The sequence below is a fragment of the Rattus norvegicus genome, chromosome 4, assembly GCF_021556685.1.
Source record: "Rattus norvegicus strain SHRSP/BbbUtx chromosome 4, alternate assembly SHRSP_T2T, whole genome shotgun sequence".
NCBI lineage: Eukaryota > Metazoa > Chordata > Mammalia > Rodentia > Muridae > Rattus > Rattus norvegicus.
Genome location: NC_141537.1, coordinates 181,197,662 through 181,216,524, shown reverse-complemented (window position 1 = coordinate 181,216,524; position 18,863 = coordinate 181,197,662). Strand labels below are relative to the sequence as shown.

At 46.3% G+C, this 18,863-nt stretch overlaps 1 protein-coding gene across 2 annotated transcripts in view; it reads left to right on the top strand.

Moving 5' to 3' along the window:
* Itpr2 (inositol 1,4,5-trisphosphate receptor, type 2) overlaps nucleotides 1-18,863 on the top strand; it is a 377,779-nt gene that overhangs the window by 271,189 nt on the left and 87,727 nt on the right. For both annotated transcript variants that reach the window (XM_087659437.1, NM_031046.4), the window contains 1 exon segment: nucleotides 18,745-18,852. In XM_087659437.1, the coding sequence (XP_087515563.1) occupies nucleotides 18,745-18,852 (108 nt within the window).

Here is an 18,863-nt window from a genome sequence, read left to right as displayed (position 1 = left end):
GAGGTCAGAGAACAGAGGTTCAAGGCCAGCTTCAGCTTCATGAGACCCGTCAGGTATAAAATCCATGATTATCATCAAGTCACGAAACCTAAGCTGGCCTCGACTGTCTGAGTATACGTAGTCCCCGGGTCCTCACAGTGGTGAGGGTAAAGTCATAGCATTTCCCCACCTCACCCCACCAACCACACACGCGGGTGCGCACACACGCGCACACACACACACACCATAAACATACCACACACACGCACACAGACACACACCCCATAAACATACCACACACACGCACACACACACACACCCCATAAACATACCACACACACACACACACACATACATACCATAAACATACCATACACGCACACACACACCATAAACATACCACACACACACATGCACACACACCCCCCATAAACATACCACACACACACACACATACATACCATAAACATACCATACACGCACACACACACACCATAAACATACCACACACACACATGCACACACTACACACACACCATAAACATACCACACACACACACACACACGCACACACAGACACACACACAAGTATCACAAATGCACACCATACACGCACACACACAACATAAACATAACACACTCCCTCAGCGTACACACACTCCGTAGTGAGCTTACACTCTGGTAAGGGATGGCTCCCCTGCTTGATGTCACGTTGCTTTGTGCTCTGCCTGTGTTCTTCCTCCTTAGCCTCTTACAGCCAAGGTTGCAGGTGTGGGTTCCTGTTTCTGGCTCAGGTTTGAGGGTCTTAGGTATTTTTTAAATTTAGGAGTACTCTGTCTGCATGTACACCTACTTGCTAGAAGAGGACATTAGATCCCTTTCTAGATGTCTGTCCACCATGTGGTTGCTGGGAATTGAACTTAGGACCTCTGGAAGAGCGGCCAGTATTCTTAACCACTGAGCCATCTTACCTCCCCTCTTTTTATCTGGGCCTTATTCTTGAATGTCACTAGGTGCCTAGTACTGTGCCTGTGCATAAAACTGTCTGAAAATAGCTCTTTTCTGATGTAATGGCCAAGAGAAGTGTGTGTGTGTGTATGTGTGTGTATGTGTGTGTGTGTGTGTGTGTGTGTGTGTGTGTGTGTGTGTGTGTGAGCCTTGTAGATTAGTGAAGGGACTGCTCAGCCCCGTCTCTTGCGTCTGTTGATCAGTGTGGGTTTCAGAATTACTTAATGAGGCACAGAAAAGTACCAGGCAACTGCAATAAAACAATACTAGATCTGGTTGGTAAACTGTTAAAGGGAGCAAGTCTTCACACCAAACAAACAAAAGCGAACAACAACAACAACAACAAAAAAAACCCCCAAAAATCAAATGACAACAAACAAAACAAAACAAAACAAAAAAACCCAAAAATACCCAACAAACAAACAAGCCCCTGTTAATGTCGCAACCAAGATACTGTCTGAAATTATACAGTAGGAGAAACATTTGGAAAGGCCCTGGATAAGATTTTTGTTATCAGTGAAAGAGTCTCTATTTTAAAGATATAAAATCGATTATTTTAAGGGGTGCCATCTGGTCATCCATCTGTAACATATATGTACGTGTGCCTGTATGTTTAAGTCTTTGACAGCTTCATGAGGCCTGAAAGCCAAGTTCTAGTTGGTGCCTCTGTCCGGGGATTTCCCCAGCGCCCGCCAGTAAATATTTTAGGGTTGTGAGGCCATCCTGTCTGCTGCACACACTGTCCTCTGCAATTCTAGTGCAGCAGCAGCCATGGTCCACGTGTCGACAAGCCAGTCTGGCTGTTTCCAAATAAAACTGCATTTGATGAAACAGGTGGCAGAACAGATATTCCCCACGAGGGCTGTTTGCCAAACCCTGCTGTAAATGGCTTTCATAATCATCACAGTTTCCCGTGCCCCATGTTTGAAATAGCGTCCTGATGACAGGCTGGGCCTGCAAGCTGACTCAGCAGCCATAGCTCTTGTGCCCAAGCCTGACAACCTGAGTTCAGTTCCCAGAACCCACACGATGTAAGGAGAGAAACAACTCCCACAGGTTGTCCTCTGACCACCACGCTCTGTGGCTTGTGTCACATGCCCCACAGATAAAGAAGTAAGTATTAAAATTCGAGAAAAAAGATTGGTCATTTATTTTTGCAGTTGTTCTCAGTCTTTATTTTTGACTCAGGATCTCGTGTAGCCTGAGCTTGCTATGTAGCCGAGGACGGATTTGAACCTCTGACCTTCCTGCCTTCATCTCTGGCATATTGGGATTCTAGTGGTTTGTCATCATGCCCAATTGCATACCTTTGTAATTTTAAAAATTAAAGTGTGTATGTGTGTGTGATGGTGATTGTGAGCCCATGTAAGTGCAGAGGCTCGTGGAGGCCAGAGGTTATGAGCTCCCTGGAGCTGAAGTGACAGGCAGTTGTGAGTCACGCCACATGGGTGCTGGAAATGGAGCCCAGGTCCTCTGTCAGGTCTCTGTGTACTCATGATGCTGAGCCATCTCTCCCACTCACGTCCACACCTTTACATTTCACCTGGCTTTCTTTGTTTTGTTGGTGGTGCTGGGGATTGAACCTGAGGAGTCAGGCATTTTAGGCAAGTGCTCTACCACTGGGCAACTCTCCAGCCGTTCTCTCTGTATATGATCCCAACACACACGAATATCATGATACACCTTACGTTTCCAAATAGATGTGAAAGGAAGACGGTGGAGGTCAGGTTTCTATTGCTGTTATAAAACATGACCATAAGCAATTCATGGATGGAAAGGTTTCTCTTGCTCACACTTCAACACCCCAGTCTTTTCACTGAGGAAAGGCAGGGCGGGAACTCAAAGTGGGAACTTGGAGGCAGGAGCTGAAACAGGACATAGAGAAACACTGCTGTGCTACGCATCCCAGAACTACCTGCTTAGGGGTGGCACCACCCATAGTAGACTGTCCTCCTTCCTGCCAATTAGTGATTGAGGAAATACACCACAGGCCAATCCGGTTGGAACATTTCCTTAATTGAGGGTTGTGGCTTCCAAAATGATTTACTTGATCTGGTATCAACTTGACATAAAACCAGACAGGACCAAGACCTTAGCAATCTGTGCTTGTAAGACTTGTCTCTACCATGGACAGTGGGGCTCTGATAATAAATGAGGAGGGCGGGCAGGTCCAGTTTACACTGTGGGTCGGGAAGATGGTCGAATCCTCCGTGAACCAAGACGTGACTGAGTCAAGCAGAATCGAAGCAGGAGGGCAGAACTAGGGGTGAAGGAACAGGACAAACTCGGGGTGTCTAGCATGGGCCACAGATGATCCTTGCTTATGCCTGATATGGATGTGAGAACGACTCCAGAGCAAACATGGGGTACTCAGATGAGTCGGCTCAAGTTCCTGGATTCTGTCTGCTGAGACTCGGGTCGGGTGTAGCCCCATAGCACTTCCACCATCCATCCAGGGTATCTTTATTAAAGCTGTCCCAAAACGCATGTTTTTGAAACATGTCTGACGTCGTTAGGCAGGTTGAAGGCAGGTACAGGAGAGAATGAGGCCTGTCATTGGACGAGAAGGAGGGATGGGCAGGAGAAAGGTTTTAGAGAGGAGAGGAGACCAGAGCGAGGAGGAGGCAGCCGAGAGTACATGGCGGCGGATGTTAAGATTCCTCTCTGCACATTTACAGGTTGTTATGACTGTTCTTAAGGGATGGATGTGTACAGGATTTTGTGTGTCTAGATGGGCAAAGTATATCTTATCTAGGTGGGCAGTTTATATCCTTATCAATTGGTTGTAAGTTTCTTGGGTGGCTATATTGAGAATTGGGAAATTAACATGTAAATCTGACTGTTGGGTTACAGTTTGTTGAGTCTTGATTTATCAGGTGGATGGAAGCAGAGAGTTCGAGGTTAGCAGAGAGCCGCCAGGAGGCATACTGATCTGGGATGAATTAGCACAGTTCCAATGGTCCATTGGAGCCGGAACTAGCGACCTGACCGCCAGGGTACTCCTGGGAACCAGTTCCGCCCACTTTTTTATTTTTACTACAACTCACGTCTCTGGACTTCTACCATCTCGGCTTCTTTCTCTTGGTGTCTGATAGGCTGATCACCTGACCATACACAGCTTCCCCCTCTTAACCTTCCTCCCCTCCGTGTGGCTCCACCTCCCTGCTTTCTGCACAGCCTGACAGCTGCCCACTTTCTCTCAGATAGAAATTGACCTCCAATTATCAAGCAGATATTTATCTCCCCCAAAACAAAAAAAAAAATAAGCAAAAGTCTCAAAGTGAAAGAAATGAAAGAAAGAAACCTATGTCTCTCTCTCCTTCTCTTTATGAACTTCTTAGTCTGATCAAGTGCTATCAGACTCTGGTCTTAGGGTTTTACTGCTGTGAGCAGACACCATGACCAAGACAACTCTTATAAGGACAACATTTAATTGGGGTTGCCTTACAGGTTCAGAGGTTCAGTCCATTATCATCAAAGCAGGAACATGGCAGCATCCAGGCGGGCATGGTGCAGGAGGAGCTGAGAGTTCTACATCTTCATCTGAAGGCTGCTAGCAGAATACTGATTTCCAGGTAGATAGGGTGAGGGTCTTAAGCCCACACCCACAGTGACACACCTACTCCAACAAGGCTACACCTCCTAACAGTTCCACTCCCCGGGCCAGGCACAGACAAACATCACAACTCTGCAGCCTTGGGAGATGATTGGACACCTGACAGAAGGGTTGGCAGCATCAGGCCCAGAGCGCTCGCCAATCTTACCAAGGCTTTTAGTCTTCTCCTTGGCCCTTCCTGGCTTCTCCTCTGGGACATGACATTTTCATTTCCAGTGGGCAGTAAACCCTGTGTGCTGAGGAGGAAGGGAAACTGTGACTTCTGAAGTCCCTCCCTCCCCACCCCAGCCTATTTCCATCACTAGCTGCTTTACCCACTGGGAACGTGCTAGTGGAAGTGAGGACAAGGCTTGGCCAGCTTCTAGGAAAGAGTTGGCTGTGGGCCAATGACATTTCCTGAGCTGGAGGTAGGAAAGCTGGGTAGTGGAACAGAACAGTGGGCTTGGCCCTAGTCCGAGGGTGCTTGTGAACCAACGGGACATTAAGGTAAAGGAATTTATGGATCCAGCTCTGAACGCTATTCCTGGGAAGAGACGCTAGGCTTGAACACAGATGTGTAGAGATGGTGTTTGAGATTGTGTTATAGATGAGATTTCCGAGGAAGCAACTGGAACTAAGGGAGTAAACCAAGAGCGAAAACCTAGAGAGATTTCAAATGTTAAAGGGGGGTTATGGGGGTGAGAGGAAAAGGACCCTTGGGAATGGCTAGAAATGAGAGAATGGGAGAAAGACAGAGGGCACTGAGACTCAGCACAGTCAGACACTCGGCCTCAAGTACCCAGAGAAGAGCTGCACCCCTGGCTCTGGCAGGCAGCAGTCTCACGATGAGCCATCCATTTTTCTGGCTAGTGTCCAAACTGGACCATGGTGAGCAGAGGACCTGAGAGGTGACCAGAGACTCGGGAAGCTTCGATCTGAAGCAATTCAACCCTGGAGAGCTCCACCTTAGGCAGAGGGAAAGAAGAATCTCAGACCTAAGTCATCATTACCATCCCATGCAGTCTGTGTCCCCTACCTCCACCCCCAGCCCCTCCATCTCCACCCCTCACTCCCGCCATAGGGGGTCAAGGTGACTGGTGGACTAGGCTCATCATTCTATCTTCCAGCAGTGTGTGTACGTGCATGTGTGCATGTGTGTGTGTGTGTGTGTGTGTGTGTGTGTGCATGTATATGTGCATGTGTGTGTTATTTTATTTAAAATATCCACATGCCAGTTCCTTGAACTCTTCTTACTGGTGTTCTCTTAGGCCAATGGCGTTACGTCCCAGGGTCCCGTGTGCAAGAGCAGATCCCTGTCCTTGCCAGTGGCTTGTCTCATTGAGTCCCCACTCTTTGTGACCCTCTGTGGCTCTCATCTGTGAGGCATGCTTTGGACTCTGGTGACTGTTAGTTAAATGTCTGTGGGCTTGGGAGTCACAGTGAGGCCTTTTACTCAAATGTTTGAGACGAAGCTGGAGGGAGAGAAACACGGCTGTCCGGGGACTCGTTAGAGGATCGAAGGGCTCAGACTCACCCGGGGGTTCACATGCTAAGTGGGTGCAGCAAGAGAACCCACAAATGAGCTCCAGAAGGAATAAAAAAAATCTGTCTGCTTGACTTTCACAGAACATGGTTTCCGTGGGCAAGCTCTCATTGTCAGTTCCTCTCTGTCAACCCGTTTTATTGAGTCTATTGTGGATTCCAGGTCTTGGCTTGTTTTAAGCCAGCGTTGGTCACTCCCAAATCTTTAACACCTAATTTTAGACACCCATGTCCAGAGCATCTCCAGGCTTCAGGATGTGGGTGGGACCAGGCAGCCAGGCCCTTCCTGGCTTCTCCTCGGGGACCTGACATTTCCCAGTCCAGTAGGTGGTAGACCAGAAGTACTGAGGAGGAAGGAAACTCAGTCTTGAAATCCTCCTCTGCCTGCCCCTAGGTTACTCTGGCTCCCCTCCTTCACCGAATGGTCTGCCTTGTAAGCAGTCATCTGGGAGAAATCCTCATTCTCTTGGATCCACCCACTGCCCTGACTAGACAGCCACACAGCCTCTGGGGCTCCCGCTCCACTCTAACCCTTTCCAGTTGCTCTCCTTAAAGAAGTCGGAGTGACGGTTTGCTGGGGATGCTGGTCTCCTCACTCCGCCCGAAGCTCCTGGCTGACGAGGTCTTCACCCTCTAGCTTTGGATGTTTGGGCTCACAGTACCCCTGTGACTGGTTTGCTTGCTTATCTGGGTTCCTGTCTGACGAGTCCTTGGCCTGTGTCTCTCTGGCCCTCTAGGGATTCTCCGCGACCTGTCGTAACAGGATGCTCTCAGTCACTTCACTTGCAGAGAAGAGAGCTGACGTATAAAGGAGCTAGAGCATTTGTCCCTGGGTCTCCTCCAAGCCTGTGATGCTAACTGGACTCTTGAGTCACCCCTGCCCCACACACTCTTCACAACTGCTTGGTCCTCGTCACCTTGGTCTCTCCATGGATTTTGGCCTTGGGCTTTGTTCCTCCTCTTCCATTCACATGGGCATCCCCAAGTATCCCTGACACAGAGGCATAGGCAGCCCTAACAAAGAGACCATGCCACTCCTGGACTTATCCTGGACTCAGCACCGTCAGTACTTGGTCTCTTAGCAAAAGTCACTTTTTCTAAGTGTTTGAGGCAGAGACGGGTAGGTAGCCCAGCTGGCTTCAGACTCACACCTGTGCTGTCAGCCTCCCAAGACCTGGGATTTCAGGTGCATGTTGCCACCCGTGGCCTGCAAATCAAACCTAATGTGGCTTTGAAAGCCGTACACTGCCCGGAGCCCCGTCCCTGCCTTTGGTTCTGTGTGCCTCACTTTCTCTGCTCACAATACAGGGCTGCGCTCTGAAACCGCAGACCCTGCTTTGTGTCTTTGAACGTTTTACTTACTGCTATTCTTTCTTTTATTTTTTTAAGGTCATGGAAAAATGGTTTCTGGTGGTCTGATGTTAAATGGCAGCCTCTACTCCACCTTCTCGGCTTTCCTCTGTTCTTGGCCTCTGATAGGTCCGCTGCCCTGTCTGATTATGACTCCTATCCAATAGGAAATTCCTTGGGGGCGGGAGCTTTCCTTGTCTTTTCACCCCTCAAACCCTAATGTCTGAGGTAACAACTTAGTTCACACCAGGGGCCTATCCAGGACTTCAGAGTGGGGAAGCAAGGCCACAAGGGCATGTGTTTAGTCCACCATTACTTGAAAAAAACGAGAGCTTTTTAAGTTGGATTGGATTTGGAGTAAGATTTTCACATTGTTACATTTTGTACGTGACTACTTTATGGAACTGATCGTGTTAATAATCATGCTTTATGTACAGATAATTCATGACCTCATTATGTCATAACAGTGAAATTGATGTTGCAGGTAATCCCTTCGTCCAAAGTACCTATGTGCTCAATATCTATGTGGTTAAATATCAGTCTTACCGGCTAATTTTTACAATAAGGATGGGTTCATTTTTCCAAATGAGTTTGTCTAAAGTTTTTCTTTGTTCCCTCCCTTCCCCCAATCTTTTCTGCTCTTGTTCTCAAGTTGGGACATTCACCTTCCAAATGGTCACATACCTTCCAGTAACTGAGCGAGTGCCTCTGTTAAACCTCTTGGTCTCTTCCCAGTTCTGCCTCCTCCTCCTCCTCCCCCTCACCCTCCCCTTCTTCCTCTTCTTCCTCCTCTTCCTCATCCTCCTCATCCTCCTCCTCCTCTTCCTCTTCATCTCCATCTCCTTTATTATTATTATTATTATTAATTATTTTACTTAGTTACATTCCAGCCATTGTCCCCCCTCCTTATCCTCCCAGAGTTCCTCACGCCTTTCCCTCTCCTCCTGGCCTCCAAGAGGGTATCCCCCTTTCTTTCCCCACCTTGGGTACCCCTTCCCTGGGGCCTCAAGACCTGAGGATTAGGCATCTTCTCTCACTGAGGCCAGACCAGGCCGTCCTTTGCTGTCTATGTGCTGGAGGTCTTAGACCAGCCTGCACTTGCTGCCTAGTCAGTGGCTCAGTGTCTGGGGGCTCCCAGGGGTCCAGGTTAGTTGAGACTGCTGGTCACTCTCCTCTTCAGCTTCTTCAACCTCTCCCCCTAATTCAACCACAGGGGTCCCTGACTTCAGTCCAATGGTTGCGTTTAAGTATCTGTGTCTGTCTCAGTCAGCTGCTGGTAGGGCCTCTCATAGGACAGCCATGCCAGCCTCCTGTCTGTAAGCACATCATAGCATCAGTGATAGTGTCAGGCCTTGGTGTCCCCCAGTGAGATGGCTCCCAAGTTGGGCTGGTCACTGGACCACCTTTCCCTCAGTCTCTTCTCCATTTTTGTCCCTGCAGTTCTTTTAGACAGGAACAATTCTGGGTCAGAAGTTTTGAATGTGGGATGGCAACCCCTTCCCTCCACATGAGGCCCTGTCTTTCTACTGGAGATGGGCTCTTTGAGTTCCCTCTCCCCACTGTTGGGCATTTCATCTAAGGTCCCTCCCTTTGAGTCCTGAGAGTCTCTCACTTCCCAGGTTTCTGGAAATTTCTAGAGCCCCCTCCACCTCCCAGTCCCCCAGGCTGCTTATCTCCATTCAATCTCCTGGTCCTCTGGGCGTCTCTCTTGATCCCACTCCCCCATACCCGAACCTGTTCCCTACTCCTCTCCCCCTCCCCTTTCCCACGAAGATTTCTCCTTCCCTCTGCCTCCTGTGAGTATTTTATTTTCCCTTCTAAGTGAGATTGAAGCATCCTCACTTGGGCCCTCTTTCTTGTTAAACAGTCTGTGGGTTTTATACTGGGTATTCTCTACTTCTTGGCTAATATCTACTTATCAGTGAGTTCATACTATGCACATCCTTTTGCGTCTGGGTTACCTCACTCAGGATGATATTTTTAGTTCTATCCATTTGCCTGCAAAATTCATGATGTCCTCATTTTTAATAGCTGAGTAGTATTCCATTGTGTAAGTGAACCTCATTTTCTGTATCTATTCCTCTGTTGAAGGACATCTGGGTTGTTTCCAGCCTTAGCTATTACAAATAAGGCTGCTGTGAACATAATGGAACATGTGTCCTTGTGGTATGGTGGAGCATCTTTTGGGTATATGCCCAGGAGTGGTGTAGCTGGGTTTTCAGGTAAAGCTATTTCTAATTTTCTGAGGAACCATCAGACTGATTTCCAGAGTGGCTGTACCGGTTGGCAATCCCACCAGCAATGGAGGAGTGTTCCTTTCTCCACATCCTCGCCAGCATGCGGTGTCACTTGAGTCTTAGAGCTGAGATTCACCTTGCCTGCTTGCTCCTTCGCAGGGTGGAGGTTGAAATGCAGGGTTCATCTGAGCAGTAATCCCTTCGTTTACAAATCACTCCATGGAACACAAGCTGACCTTTCTGGTCTGTTACCCAGTTAAACAGAGAGACAGCAGCGTCGTGATAGATCTCATCTGCAGTAGCTCAGAAATAGAAAGCTAGAGAGATATCCATGGAGAGCAAGCTTCTCTCAGCTGCTCAGACCCCACCCCTGATTTTACATCTAATTTGTGGGCTTCACGTTGCTTTCTGAGCCCGCAGTGGTTTTGTAGACTGCAGTAGGACTCACCACTGTAATTTCAAGCCTTCAATTAACACAGTTTGCAGTGGCCTTGTCAAGACTAAGAGCAATTGACTCACTCTTCCAAGAGGAGGTCTGCTGTAGATAAGTAAGTGCTGGAGAGTAGTCTGCCTCTTCGCTGAGCAAGGGAGTTTGCCCAGGCACCTAAGGAGCACAGGAGCTGTGACCTCCAGAATTCTCTGCTGTTTGTCTGTGTCACCGCATGGCAGTTGGTCTTAGAAAGGTCAAGGGACTTGAACGAGCTGTCATGAAAGGTCCGAAGGACCAGAAATAGTTAGTATGGACGAGCCTGCCCACCTGGTCGTCACTCTGCATGCAACAGTTCTTAGTTTCCCAGCCAAGCAGAGGAGGTGCTGCGTGCGGTAGGTCAGACTCCCTCCACTCCTTCCACCGCTCGATTCCCCGCCCTGAGGAAAACATGGGGATTATTGATCCCCACCCCGAGATTATTGGAAACAGAGATGAAAGCAGAATGCTTTTGGCCAGAGAAGCATACAATATCCTTCCTGGTTTGTTTATCATTGTGAGGAATTATAGTTTGATTCTGCAAACAGCAATTAAAATACTTTCTGAAGTTTACTTAAATATGCCAGTTCATCGTTTTCTAAGAGGTAGCCTCTCGGGAAGTTAAACATGTGGGTCATTTTAAAGTTGAATTGCCACTGATACAAAAAGTAATTATGCTATCTAGTCATCTGTCCCACACCGTCCAACTGTCCATCCAGCAAACATTAAGCATCCGTTGTCTGCTGAACATGTTTGGTTATGAGGGTTATAACTGTAAGTAAAATAAAACCATCACTGTTCAAGAACTCGTATTCTGCATGAGGGAGACACCAACGTAAAATAAGGGTGACATCACACACCAGTGTCAACATCTTTTCAAATTATAGAAACCAACTTTATTACTGAATCCATATCCACTGTGTATTGCATGTGATCTAGAAACTTTTATATAAGATAATTATTATGTCAAAGACAGTGACATAATTTTATCCATTTTAATACAAAGAGAACCGTGAGCTTAGGAATGAGAGCTTTGGACAAGGGCTCAGTGTCCAGTGTTTCATGAAATTTGTCTGGTGTATCTCATCCCAATTTCCATTCCCTTTTGAAAATGTGTTCAGTTCCTTTGTTAGTAAGAATCTTGATGCGTTTATATTTTCCTACTGTGTTTTAAAAGAAGAACTTAAAAAAAGGGAACGTTTGTTAATTTTAGTTTTTAAAAATGTGGGTTTTTGGTGAAGAGTCCAAATTGTTTCTGCCGATAATATCTGCTGCCAGGACAGAATCTGGCAAGTGTAATTTAGGTTGAAGCTACATGGTGGAGTCTCACTGAGTTTCTTAGTCACATGGAGGGGGCTGGGATCTGTGTTTCCAGCTTCTATAGAATACTCCTGCCTTCCAGCAGGTACTGTCTGTCAGGAGGGACGAACAGCTTGGAGGAGAGCCTTTCCCCAACGGACAACTCTGATGTAGGAGAACTTACTAACAACATTTTTAAGTACTTTGATCTACTGGGCTATTCTCTCTCTCTCTCTCTCTCTCTCTCTCTCTCTCTCTCTCTCTCTCTCTCTGTGTGTGTGTGTGTGTGTGTGTGTGTTGTAGTACATGCATGTATCTAGTGCTTGTGAATGTGTGATGCATGTATGTGTATGTTGTGGATAGTGTATGTGTGGGTGTGTAGGTAATATATGTAAATATGTGAGTTGCATGTGTGGGTAGTATATGTGCAGGTGTGTGTGTATGTTGTAATACATGTATCTGGGGCTTGTGAATGTGTGATGCATGTATGTGTATGTTGTGGGTAGGTGGATAGTATGTATATGTTGCATGTGTAGGTAGTATATGTGAGGTGTGTGTGTGTGTGTGTCTTGCTTCAAAAGCCATTTCCTCTTACCATTAAAGGGTTTTTCCTAAGACTGACTTTGCCGTAATTTACAGACTCTTACGGTATGAGTGTAGATCATCTGAAAATCAAGAGCTTTCATTTTTAATAATTAACTCTGTTCAACTCCTTGTTACTTTTGCACATTCCCTTTGTCTTAACCTTCATTGCTATGGAAATAATGAACAGAGCCTAAGAACCATGGTTCATATATATACATATATATATATATACACATATATATATGTATATATACATGTATATTTATGTATATATGATACATTATTATATTATATATAGTTATATTAAATATATATATTAGATACATAAGACAAATAATGTTTTTTAAACTCTTGGTAAAGAGACTGTAAAGCAACCAGTCCTGACAGCCCATGCATGTAGTCCCAACACTCTGGCAGCAAGAGACAGGGAGAGTGCCTCAAGTTCCAGGCCAGGGTGTGTTGTATGGTGGGTTCCAGGCCAGCCTGAACCAGGGCCTGTCTAAGTGGAGGAGAGAAACTGACTAATGTAGGTAAACTAATTGTGGGAAGAAGCTATGGGGTAGATGCCAGCATTTGGGGGATAATCTTGCTGTGGTTAGGGAACCAGTTACCAAGTAATCTTTCCTTGATTCTTGTGTCACGAGAGAACAAACGGATCGAGAGACATAGACGATCTAAGCAGTTTATTTAGCTAAACAAAGGCCTTTGCACTCCAGAAAGAGGTGTGGCGGGGGTGGTGGTGGAAGGGCTTGTGAAGAACGGTGGAGGAGGGTGCACGGCTGCTCCCTGGGCTCGGTGCTGCACATCTTATAAAGCTTTATGCATATTTATGAGGGGCAGCACATTCATGGAGATAAGGGGGCTGTTCACCCCTTCCAAATCATGATGACCCGGATCTTCCTTTTAAGGTATTTCTTTCCAGAAACCTCCCGAGAAGGCCCGAGGATGTAAAACCACACTGTAGGTGACAGTGTGGTGAAGTGTGGTCCTTTGAGGATGCACACCCTTTGTTAGTGTATATGTGTGGCATTTGGGAAAGTACCCTGCTGTTTCAGTTTCTGATACAGCTAGAACAGCCTGCCTGCAGCTTCAAAGGCACTTGACCACAAGGGACTTCTCACCTTCTGGAGAGGGCCATCAAGATGCAGGGCAGTCTCCTTGGTTACCTCAGCACGAGCTTCTTGCCTACCCAATCTCAGAGGAACAGTTCCTGTTTTCACTGTAGATGAGTAGTGTGTGTGTGAATGTGCATGTGTGTGCATTTGTGTCTGTATGTGTGTACATATGTGTGTCTGAGTGTATTTGTGTGTGTGTGTTCCAGTGCATTTGTGTATGTGGGTCTGAGTGCATTTGTTTGTGTGTGTATGTCCAAGTGCATTTCAGTGTGTATGTCTGAGTGCATTTGTGTGTGTGTTTAAGTGTGTTTGTATATGTATGTCTGAGTGCATTTGTGTGTGTGTGCACTTGTGTGTATGTGTCTGAGTACATTTGTATCTTTGAATGTGTTTATGTGTGTGTCTGAGTGCATGTGTGAGTGTGTGTGTGCATATGTGTGTGTCTAAGTGAGTGTGTGTGTGCATTTGTATGTATGTGTCTGAGCGTATTTGTGTGTCTGAGTGTGCTAGTGTGTGTGTCTTAGTGTGTGTGTGTGTGTGTGTGTGTGTGTGTGTGTGTGTGCATGTGTGTTTCTTTACTTTGGGGCTCTGGTCTTTCAGCCTGTTGGCCTATGTATCATTCACAGCTGTCTCTGGGTGCTCCGTCCTGGTTTGTCAGGCTCTATTTCTTAGAAATATCACCTGCATCTTCTTCTCTGCCACTGCCAACCTTTTTACCAACCCTGCTTTCTTTGGGCTCTCAAGAGCCTATTTTGGATATAAAAGAAAATAGTGTTTCTCTTTCTGGTCCAGTTTCGATGTCAAATGTATTCTGGACATCATAGATGGCAGTTTTGGATTGGAGAATGAGTATGGTTGGGGAGAAAAAAGAACTTTGTAAGAAAGCAAGATGACTTCTTTTTCCTAACACCCAGATCTGTTGGTGAGATGTGGGGCTTCACCGAGTCTGTTCTTCTGATGGTCCCTTCTCTCCTGTCCCCTCACCCCGATGTTCTCAACCCCCCCTTCAGGAAACTGCAGTTTCCTTCTTGAGGGAAGACTCCTTCCTCACATATTCCCCGTGGCTTGTTCAATCTCAGGCATATTCTGGAAGCCTGCCACTAGGGTTCTGAAGGCAGGTGGAGAGGGCACGCCCCTTCTCCTGGAAGTGCTGTCTGTCATGGCTGAATGCACCCTTCTGTCAGCACCGGAGTGTTTCTTTCCAGGAGCACAGAGCTTATGTGGGAATTTCTTCTCAGCTGCCTCTGCCCTGCCCTAACAAAGTGGCAGTTGGCCATCAGCACTTTGGAAGGAGAGCCACTTCTGTTGGCAGCGTCATGAAGGGCTGCAGAGGTGGGTGAGCTCTGGGCGACATTTCCAGTCAGTTCCTCTTAATTCATGACTCCTTCTCAAAATGGAAGGATGGTAGAGAGCCCATTCGTCTTGCGCAGAGACATTTCTTTGCAGCCTGTGCTTGTACTGCTCAGACTCCCTTACCCTAAAGTAAACTCAACAGTCTCTAGGTTCTCATGCCCAGACGTCCTAATGGGGGCAGGGGGCGGGGTCTTAGAGCTAAGCTCCAGATGAAGGCTGGGGGACCAGTTTTCCCCAATTTCTGGTGTTTCCTGGCCATTTTTGGCAGCTGAGACCTATGCCATATCTCGTTATCCTACCGTCATGTGACAGTGCTTGTACGAACCCGTCTAAGCCCGTGTTTTCCTCTTATTTCAGGATGCTAGCTAATGGATTAGAGCTCATACTCATATGTACCAGGGTTAATATATGAATGGGATTTTTTGATATGCCATGTTTAGTCCGAAATTATCAGTTCAACGAAAGCGTGATATTCTTGAAAGACCCATTACTACTTAGTTGTATATGTTTGTATAATTGTATATAAATAATTCATGTGAAGTAAGACTCTGGGCTCCACACATGATCGTTGAATATGGCATTTTTCTGTGCTCACTCACTGGGACTTGGCTCACCCAGCTCTTGTCCTTGGGGGACAGAGTCACAGCCTTGAGCTCTTTCTCCTCTTTTCTTCCCTCCTGGGGACATAGCCACTCTTTGAAACTCATCCCAACGCTTCCTGTGTGAGTCTTTGCCCACTGCCAAGCGCAGTGTGAATCCCTGCACTTCTGCTCCACCTCACCTCACAGGAACCACAAGTTAGCTGCCATTTTAGTTCCTTCAGTGCCCAGCTGGCAGTTTGCTTAGGAAGATGGTGGATGACCTGTTTCTCTCTGCAGCCACAGCGGTTAGACCTCAGTTTTGTGTATAATGGCATCATGGGATGAGAGGAAGAAGACATGTTCTGAAGACAAAGAGCCTTTATGTTTTACAGAGAGGGGCTGTCCTCAAACTTACTATGTCTCCTGCTGCTGTTGCTTCAGGTGGGAATGATGTCTGTTGTAGATGCATTGTCACAAAGGCAATCATGTGACTTCAGCCAGTCATGTGACTTCAGCCAGTCATGTGACTTCAGCCAGTCATGTGACTTCAGCCAATCTCGTGACTTCAGGCTCCAGCTCACTCTTTGATCTGGGGAAAGCCAACTTCTGTGTCATGGTTTTGCTGATTAATAATAGTTGGACACACACTGAATCTCTAGAGATTAGAAGTACTAAGGTGTAATTATAGAACAGTATTCTGGTACAAATTCTGGCCTTTTGTTCAATTCTTTCTCGGGTCAAATTAAATGAACATAAAAGTCCCAGTGATAAGATATGTGTGAAACAAACATTTTTGTATCATTTTCATGGAGTTCAGAACTTGTCATTATTCCCTAACTTTTGATTTAAAAAATATGCAATGGTCTCCAAAACCCTGTGGATGCATATGTATATTAAGGTTTATGTTATACCCAGGCATGTATGAGTAGACATACATATGTTTTTAGTGTTACATTTGTATTTTTTACTTTAAAATTTTCATGTGTATGGGCGCACATCTGTCTACTTGCCCAGCCCATGAAGGGCCCGCATTGTCCAGCAGGGTTATGCTGTAGGACTGGAGTCACAGATGGTCTCTGTGAGAGCTGCCCTGTGAGCACTGGGAACTGAGCCTGGGGCTCTAGAATAATGGATTGAGGGTTCCGGGGAGCTGAGATAAGGAAGAAAGTGGTCTGGCTCAAAGAATGGGGTGAAGGAAACAGGAAAACAACTGACTAGTTGGCAAGCAGTTACTTCAGGCTTGTTTTGTGGTAAGGATCGAAACCAAGAGAGCTTCATTGTTAATGACTGGCACTGGCCTTGGTGGGAACTTGACCTGTTAGCTCTGTTGGGAGTTCAGACCTCTCCGCTCAGCTTGGTGACCTGGAACTTCTGTGTAGTGTAGTTCAGACTGCCCTGTTGGTGCCAGGGCACTGACCTCTTCCAAGGCGCTGGCCTCTGATGACTTTTAATTTTGCATCGTGCTCCTTGGTCGTGGCTCTAGGCCTGACCTCTGCCCGAGCTTTGACAAACTGATGCTACGACCCGTTCCTTGGTTTCCTCTGTGGTGACACCGAAAGCTCTGGGTTTCTAGAAGCAAAGTTTGGTTTTCTTCCCTAACGTATTTCTGTATTCGATTGTAGTAGTGGGCATTCCTAGCCTTTCCCCTGTCCCACTCGGTCTGGACTTACACTAAGCAGACTTTCAACTCTGCGATGAAATAGCTGAGGTAAATGTCTTACGAGGAGGAAAGGTTCATTCTGAGTCACGGTTTCAGAACCTTTTGGCCATGGCTATGTTGCATTTACAGCATCGTGGTCTTATGGGGAGACAGAGGAGACTGTGGTGGAGTGGAGCTGTCCATCATGTCATCTGGGGAGCAGAACAGAGGAAGAAACGAGAGGCCTGGAGTTTAATATACTCTTCAATGGTACATGCGCCATGGCCCACCTTCCTCCCATAGGCCCAACCTCCAGCTTCCAATAGAGTCTTCAGCGTCCAATGCCAAGCCGTGTGATAACTCAGGGTTGAACCACAGCAAGTGTCCTTGCCTGGTGAGCCGCCCATTCCTGAACCTGGGAATGTTGGTCATGTGACCCATGCCAGTTTCACCCCCAGAACCAGTCACTTCTTGCCGGTTGGTAATATGCCCAAGCGATTACAGCAGCTTCCTCTCTAAATTCACTTAGACTTTGAGGAACACCTACAAGTCACAGCAAGCTTCATGACTCTGGGTGGTAATAAAAAGGATATAAGTCACGTTTAGTTGAATATAAAACATAAGTAAAATAAGACATCATTTTTTCTGCGTGGTCCATAAATGACCCTGGAAAGCAACTCTAAAGCAGTCATCTCAAATGATTTGTTCTGGAGTCGGTGGGATGAATATCTAATTGTTCAGATTATCACTTTGCAGGATGTTGACTTGGTCTTGCAGGTCTGGATTATTGCTCGAATTTGTGTGGATTCTTTATGGCCCCATTTATATTAAGACTTTATGGGTAACAGAATAATACATTTACAGCCTTGTAACACCACCAAGATACTTGCTCTCATGCTACTGTTTTGAGTTCAGTACGGACTGCCTTTGCCCGTTTCCAGCTATGTGATTAGAGACCGGTTCACACTCCCCGTGCCGCAGTTTCCTCATTTGTAAAACGGAAGCGGTGAGAGTGTCCACCCCAGGACTTCAGAGTAGGAGTTGATGAGATCTTGTGCAGGGCACTTTCAGGAGTTTATGTGACAATGTGACACAGCCATCCTGGCTGCATTGGTGAGCTCTGCACTTACTGAGAGTCCCAATCTTCAAAACTGAGAGTCCCAATCTTCAAAACTGAGATGGAGGGTGATAGGAATACACCTGACGTTGACCTTTGACTTACACACACACACACACACACACACACGGGCACATGCATATGTACATATAACATGAACCTGTGTGCACATACACATAAAAAAGAAAATACTTATGATGAGATTATTGTTTTTTTAAATGCTCAATTTCACATACAAATAAAATTGAAATCTATGCCCATCAAGTGCCGGTTTTAACCTGATAACGTGCAGAAGTGTAGGTAACTTAAAAAGTACTATTGTAGGGCTGGGATCATACATGGTAAGAGAAAGCCTTCTGGGATGCAGAGTCTATGTGTCATCCGTGTTATTTCTACTGCCCACTCTTCTGCTGCCACGCTGGTCATTGATTTACATGTATGTGTAGTTGGTCATGATTTACATTATGTGTAGTTGGTTATTTATTTACATGTATTGTAGTTGGTCATTGATTTACATGTATGTGTAATTGATCATTGATTTACATGTATGCATAGTTGGTCATTGATTTATAGATATGTGTAGTTGGTCATTGACTTACATGTATGTGTAGTTTAAAGATATTTCAAGGAATTTCATCTTCCTCGATGCCACACCAGCATTTCTTCTCCTTGGCACATTCTTCGCAGATAGGGATTACCCACAAACGAGAAGACTGGTTCCTAGGCATTATTTATGCTTTGCAAACGTAGACTTACCTTCCCTGAGTACGGCTAACTACTGTTGCCTTAGAACTATGAAAGACATATGCACAGGCAGTCAGAGTCTCATCCCAAGAGAAGAGGAAAGAGACATTAACCCTTTATTTTCTTCCTGGCAGTTGGCCCGCCACAATAAACTCCTACAGCAGATGCTCAAGCCTGGATCCGATCCAGAGGAAGGGGATGAAGCCTTGAAGTACTATGCCAACCACACCGCACAGATCGAGGTACCTGTCTG